General features: G+C 42.8%; 1 protein-coding gene across 1 annotated transcript in view; it reads right to left on the reverse strand.

Annotated features, from left to right (window-relative positions):
- Positions 1-6,969: 6,969 nt before the first annotated feature.
- DCBLD1 (discoidin, CUB and LCCL domain containing 1) overlaps positions 6,970-7,347 on the reverse strand; it is an 87,862-nt gene continuing 87,484 nt past the window's right edge. Inside the window, 2 exon segments of the mRNA XM_015409058.1 lie at positions 6,970-7,341; positions 7,343-7,347. The exon segment at positions 7,343-7,347 is cut by the window's right edge and continues 236 nt beyond it. Coding sequence (XP_015264544.1) covers positions 7,062-7,341; positions 7,343-7,347 — 285 coding nt within the window. The 3' untranslated portion in view covers positions 6,970-7,061.

Raw genomic sequence — 7,347 nt, forward strand, 5'->3', positions numbered from 1 at the left:
TGATATCACCTTTTAAATGCTATTTCATCAGCATTCCTCACAGATTTTACAGTATAATTCCAGGAAGCTCTGTTCACTTGCCACTGTTGTTATCCCTTAAGATCAACTGAGAACTCCTTCTGCAGTACACACACCACATTTGTTAAGTAAAGACATGTTGAAAGACTATATTCATGGCTGCTGGCAACTTTGGATTCCTCTTTGCTTGGGGACGAGTAGAGCCAAACCTTGAAGGTGCTGTAAGTTCTTTTTATTTGGTCTGGATTTCAGTGCAGTGACTAGGAGTGAGTAGTGTAGTGGCTAAGTTTGCAGTTGGCACAAAATTATTCAGGATGGTGAGAACCAAGGCTATCAAGAACTCCAAGAGGACCTCCACAAACTGGGTGAGTGTGCGACAGTGTGGCAAATGAAGTTCAGTATTGGTAAGTGTAAGGTGATTCACACTGGGAGAAAAAGAATCCAGACTTCAAGTATAGGCTACTGGGGTCTGAACTTGCTGAAAGTGAGAGGGGAAAAGGTCTTGGTGTCATAGTGGATAGCTCAGTGAAGGTGTCAACCCAGAGTGCTGCAGCAGTGAAAAAAGCAAAACTTTATGTTTGGGATTATTAGGAAAGGGATTGAGAATTAAACAGCCAATATTGTAATGCCTCTATAGATCGATGGTTGCAGCCTCGTCTGGAATGCTCTGGTCCCTGTATCTCCCAAAGGACATTGCAGAGCTGGGAAAAGTACAGAGGAGGGGCAACCAAGATGATCAGGGGGCTGGAGCACCTTCCCTGTGAGGAAAGGCTGAAGAGTCTGGGGCTTTTCAGTTCAGAAAAGAGACAACTAAGGGGGGCCATGATAGAGGTTTGTAAAATTGTGCATGGGGTGGAGAGAGTGGACAAAGAACTTTTTCTTCCAAAATACTAGAACTTGAGGGCATCCGATGAAGCTGATGGGCAGTTGGTTCAGGAAGGACAAAAGGAAATACGTAGAGAGGGATAAAAATGTGGGATTTGCTGCCGGAGAATGTAGTGATGGCCACAGGAATAAACAACTTTAAAAGGGGATTAGATTTATGGAGGATAAGACTACCAGTGGCTACTAGCCATGGTGACCGAGGGGAGCCTCCACATGCAGAGGCACTAAGCCTCTGAATCCCAGAGCCATGAGGCAACATTGGGGAAGGCCTTGGCCTCTATGCCCTCTTGTTGGCCCTCCAGAGGAACTGGTTGGCCACTGTGTGAGAAAGAATGCTGGACTAGATGGACTATTAGTCTGATACACTGCAGGGCTCTTCTTATGTCAGTTTCAGATAATGAAATGTTAGAAATATTTAATTGTTGTCACAAGGGGGCAGCAAATACCTATTTTGGTGCCACTGCAAATTTTTATCTGAACATATACAAATCCTGAGCCTCATCCAGTTCCCGATTACTTGTCACCAAAGTTCCCTCTAAGCTGTGGAGTCCTGTGAGCAAAACGTCTACTTTGTGAGCTACTGGCATTAAAGTTGTGAGCGAGCAATCTGGCTATTGCATAAATCAGTTTGTTCTGGGGCCATCCTTCCTGACCGAAGACAAAAATCTATGAGCTGGAGGCTAAAACTGTGAGCTAGCTCACACCAACTCAGCTTAGAGGGAACACTGCTTGTCACATCTATGAAATGCTGCTGACAGTTAAGAGAACTTCTGGAGTGAGAACTGAGGCAGCATTAGAGTCTTCAGACTCTAAAAATTGGGAAATTCCCATTGGTGTAGAAAAGTATTTTAGGCACTCCCCTACACAACTGTAATGATCAGACATCTCTTTCATGGGGAAGTATTGACTAATTGTGTATGGGATCCTTATGTGAGGCTGGAATAGCGTTTATTCAAACTGTCTAACCATAGACTTGAAGAAAAGTTGCTTCCGGCAGTTTCTCTGCCTCATACCATGAAATACGGTACAATATGCATACATTTTGCATAGAAAGTTTTGTTGTAATACAGCCTTGAGAAGTACAACACTGAAATACAACAAACAGTCATAGCCCTAACATGGGTGGGAAGGATAATGCAATAGGAGATAACACGAGACACCCTGGCATCCTTCCTTATCGTAAGGAATGATAGTTTCTCACAGGAGATCTGTGTTTTCCCTTCTTGCCCTTACATAGCTAAAAACAAGTTATGTGACCTCTCCATAATGGCACATTTTTAGAATGATGTACTAGAACAAATCGTTATAAGAGTAGTCTGGCTCCTAGTAAGATGGTCCTTAGAGGTAAGCATCTTTTAAAAAATAATGAAATGTGGACAGGTTTTGGAGCGGTTGCTCTGTGAAAAAGCAAGGCTGGACTTGTCCTTTGGCAGAGAGAGAGAGAGAGTCCATGTTGAGATCCCTAAAGGACATCATTTGTTTCAGCGCTGGATTGCTGAGGCCAACTTTTGGATTTCCTTCTTGAAACTCCAAAATGTTCTGAGCTTTCTTTGTGGACAAGGAACTGCCCGAGTCTCTCTTCTGTTGTTGTTTGAAATTCTTCAGTCCTAATAACTCATATTTTGTTTCAGGAGTTGTATTAACTAGTTTTCAGATGCAGAGCCAAAGTGTTGCCCTCATTTATGCTTCTATAATCCCCCTTCATGGATTATGGCAGGAAATGAAGAAAACAGCCTTGCAACACAGCTGTGCTGGAAAAGTTGTTCAGCAGAGTCCAGCGTCAATCTGCCAAGCCCCGCTAGACACCATCCCTGTTTCAGTGCAGTATAATCACGGTTCCTTCACAAGTTGCATTTAAACGAATCCAGGTTCTGCCTTGGCAAATATTTGATTGCTTCCTGTGTGTGGATTCATACAACTCCTTCATCCCTACTGTAATGGTTTACAAATCACTTCTAGGGCTGTTTAAGCATACCCTCAGAATGAGGGCCGCTGTGCTAGATATCTTACTCAGGTTAGTTCCAACTGTATTCTTCCTCTTTTTGGGTCTTTGTGGAAGTGGTTCTTTCTGTCCCAGTTCAAAGACACTCGACCAGCGCCTAAGTGATGGAGGAAGGATAGCTGTGCTGTAGTTCTCACAGGCATCCTCCTTTTTAAAGACATAGGGAGTGATTTGTTTGGCCATAACGGATTTCACGAAAAGCCAAAACTGATTAGACTAAAGGCAAAGTGTGGAGCTTTGTCCAGGGTCACTCTTGTGAGGATTTTAATTAAGAAGATAAAAGCTGGAGACTTGCTCTGGGAGGCAGAAAGCGGAGAAAGTGGGTCGGTCACACTAATGCCTTTAAGCTAGTCAGCCTCTGCTTGTGAGTTCCCTTTGTGTACAAGGAGTGCTGGTATTAGGGTCTTGACATGGCATGGGTCCTCTGGATTAAGAAGTTGGTGGCTAGTTGTCATTGATAATGGTGTAGGTATGCCTGGGTTACTGAGCAGGTGCTGTCTATATGATAAAAGGTAAAGGTTTCCCTTGCATAGAGCTCCCCAAATTCTAACAACCTTGCTAGCTTGGTCAGGAATCACATTTTCTTAACAAAAGTTATGTTGCAGTGTGGATGCTGGGGAAACAAATGAGCCTCAATTACATGTCTGTTGTGTATGAGACCCTCTAAGGTAGCTCATAATTCCCAAGACAAGGATATACCGCAGCATAGCTCTTGTTCAGCAAAATGTTTATAATATGCTGCTGTCTGTCTTGTACTGAAATCTGGAAATTGCTACAGCCTGGTTGTACAGTGAAAGGACTAGCAAGAACTCTCTCTGACATGGTCCTCTTCCAGGCTGAGCCCCTTCTATAAACCTCTGACTGTTGCAGAAACCACCCATTCTGATATAGAGCTGCCCCTCACATGTTCCTTTTTATAGTGAAACTGAGAGCTGTTCCCTGGGATTAGAGCATCAGGTCAGTGTGTTCTGTTCAGTGAACTGCTATCTGCAGCTAATTACAGTCGGGTCACTGCTGTCCTGGATCAGATTCAACCCAGGGATTGAGATGAAAGGCTCTATATCCTATTACGGTACAGCTCACAGAAGCCCAATTGTTACGTTAACAATTAAGTACAAATCAAGAACAAGACACTGTTTTTAAAGTAGTTGGTTCCTTGATGAGCTTGCAGTGGATATCTCTTAAGTTATCTTCAGAATTACACCCAGACTGACCCTCCCCCCCATCAAATAGTTGGGCCAGCTAAATGACACTTGCAATAGTTCTTCTGTGTGAGAATTGTTGTTGCATAATCTTTAGTAAATTATCTGCACTCCGTGGGCTTCCCAAAAATTCCCATAATGTCTTGTCGGTATAGGGAGCATGTATTTTGTTTTTTTGTGTTTTGTTTTTTAAAGCACTGCACAGCCTAAACTCTTATTCATAAAATCAAGACCTGTCATTATGAAATTTAGAACAAATTTTTCAGTGATCTGGCCAAAAATTCAGAAAAATCAAATGAACAAAGACTGTGTTGTTGAAATTTTTAAAAGTTTGCTTTGGTGCATAATGTTTTCATAATTATTTTTTTGTGACCAGGTTTTTGCCCACCCAAACAGGACCACAATTTTCTTCCTTTGCTGGTTTAGATTTAACTGGGATCTAACAATAGTCTAAGTTGCTTACCCTTTCTGACCTGGCGAAGATTCTTTCTGTAATAAATTTTGGTGTAATACATAGTGGTTAGGAGTGCGGACAGTTTGATTCCCCACTTCTCCACTTGCAGCTGCTGGATGACCTTGGGCAAGCCATAGTTCTGTCATAGCTGTTCTTTCAAGGACAGCTGGAAAGAGCTCTCTCAGCCCCACCCACCTCACACAGTGTCTGTTGTGGGGAGAGGAAGGGAAAGGAGTTTGTAAGCCACTCTGAGACTCCAAGTGAAGGACGGGGTATAAATCCAATCTCTTCCCTTCTTAATCAAGGACAGGCAAGCAGTTCTGTTCTAAAAGAAGCATGTAAAATAGAAGGGCAGCCAGTTATATGAACAGTACTAGAATGACATAGGAAGAAGGCCTGAGTGTGAGATGTTTCCATTTTAATAGCAAGGGTAAGCTGTAGTCTTCCTTCCCTGCCTGTACATTTCTCAGCAGCATGCTGGACCGACCACTGGTTTCATCTAACTGCAAAGAAAAGAACCTCAGCAATAACCATGCGATTCTAATGATTTGCATTCAGTAGAGGGAGCAATGTTATCCTTAGGACTGAACATCTTGTGATTGCATTTAACTAAACCTTTTCCAATCCAGTCTACCTGGGGAAAAACAAAAAACAGTACCTCTGTGTAGTAAAATTGCAACAAGGCATTGGCAGAGCACTGATTTTGCACGTAAAGGCCCAGGTTCAGTCCTTCCATTTATACTGTACACAGGTTTTCTGTTCAAGGGTTCCGTGGGAAGAAAAGGGCACTATATCATAAAACACCCCCCTAACTGCTGAAAATGGAGGTACTTGACAATATCCACCCGTGGTTCCCAAGGTGGTGCCTGAAGGCACCATGGCACCTATCGATGTGTTTCCAGGCACCTGCTTGCTTCTTGAGGCTTAATCTCTTGAACAGAAGCAGCTTTGGCTTGCTTCCTGTCAGGTGACTGACAAGCAACGCACAGTGTTTGTCTGTGGCAGGTGTGTCACAGCTATACACTTTTGGTTTAGGCAACCTCTCCATGAGGCCACACAGGGATTATACCTCCTTCATTGGGAGCAAGCCAAACAGAACCTTTCCCCAACCAAAGAGTGGATCCTAGCTCCCACCCCCTTGGGGAACATTTATGACCTTTATTCTCCAGTGCCTTTTGGACATATTTAAAGTTGTCAAATAAACAATAATAAACACCTGAAGATTCATTTGCGTCATGGCAAAGCTGCAATTTGCCACATTATGAAATACATGGAAGGAATGAGGGAAGAACGCTCCGTATTTGGCACCATTCATCTGTGATGAGTCCTGGTGCGTTCCTTGTCCTGAATCAGCCAGTGGGGTGGTGGTAGTGAAGTCTAGAACATGTTTATTTGGGTTTCTTCCGGTACGTGGTATTTGCTCTGAGAAGAAGCCTTACTGGATATGACGTTCAGACTGGTATATTTTCACTGCATTTCATGTTTTTACATTAGCCGGTTCATTCCCACCCCCTGCCCCCCTTCAAAAAGCATTAAGATCGTGATCACCAGCATGCTTACTTGTAGGTTCTTCTGATGGGGGTAAATTAACATAGGATTGTCTTAAATATTCTGTGAATACAACAGGAGCATTGGCAATTTTTCCCACACTAAGGAGGATAGGAGACCAGGACTGTCTGTGCTGACTGAGTAGCTCCCTCTATGGTGGCTTTTTCCAGCTCTATGTGAAACCCTTTTAAATGAGAGATGCAAATAACTGAGGGAGGTGGTCTATACAAAAATCATGTAGTCCACTGCTGAGTTATGGTGCCTTCTAAAGTTAATGGGTAGAATTTCAGTGCCTTGCCCTTTTTCATGACCACTAAAGTCAGTATAAATAATGCCAAGATAATACTGTCACCTGTACACAATGAACAGTTGATTCAGGTTTGTTTGTTGTTTGGTAGAGAACCTGGATTGCCAGTGTACAGTTTTACTTTTTAAAGCCCCAAGTACAAACAATTCTGCATGCAGATTTTGAAACACTTTCCAAGAATGTATGCTTAGGGTTGTAGTGTGGGGCTAAGACAATACTGAGGTACAGCGGGATGGATGAAAGGTTCTGTTTCACAAATGACGGCTCCTTCCTCTAACACACAGAGCCTTCTACAGGTGCCAGGAATGCTTTCTCCATAAAAAAGCGAGTTCCAGTTATAAAAATGTCCCGTATGCTAGAGAAAGGCTCCACCATTAGCAAAATGGAATCTTTTGATGCAACACAATATTTGTTGCACTAAGAATCCCCCCAATTGCTCTCATTACAAAACTCAAACACATACAAACAGGTTTTAAAAGTCTTTAAGTTAAATTAAAAAAGCATATAGTAATTGCACATATTAGAACAGAGCACCAATATCACTGCTTGCAGACCTCACGGCAAAGGCTTCTGATCTTCAAAGCCGCTGTGAACACAACTCATTCACCTTCACTTAAATATTCTTGTACAAAAGAAAGTTCTGCTTCACTGTAAATTGTCCATTTCAGAACCCAGGCCACAGGGACACAAACTCTCTCCTTGGATTACTGGTTTTAAGCAGTAGCTGGGTGTTGAATAGCCCTCACTTGCCAGTGAACTGGTTTGGGGTTTTTGATAGCCAGTACCATGGTCTACTCTGGTCAAAGTATTATTGAGTTTTGGCTTATCGTAGTCCTTCTGATTTGGGGGCATTTGGTAATCTCCATTCCTAGCATCAGCCTTGCACGAGGCAGAGAAACTGCCTGCAGTAAGAGAATGTTTTTGAACACAA

The sequence above is a fragment of the Gekko japonicus genome, unplaced genomic scaffold (assembly GCF_001447785.1).
Source record: "Gekko japonicus isolate JY-2015 unplaced genomic scaffold, Gekko_japonicus_V1.1 scaffold50, whole genome shotgun sequence".
NCBI classification, from domain to species: Eukaryota; Metazoa; Chordata; class Lepidosauria; order Squamata; family Gekkonidae; genus Gekko; species Gekko japonicus.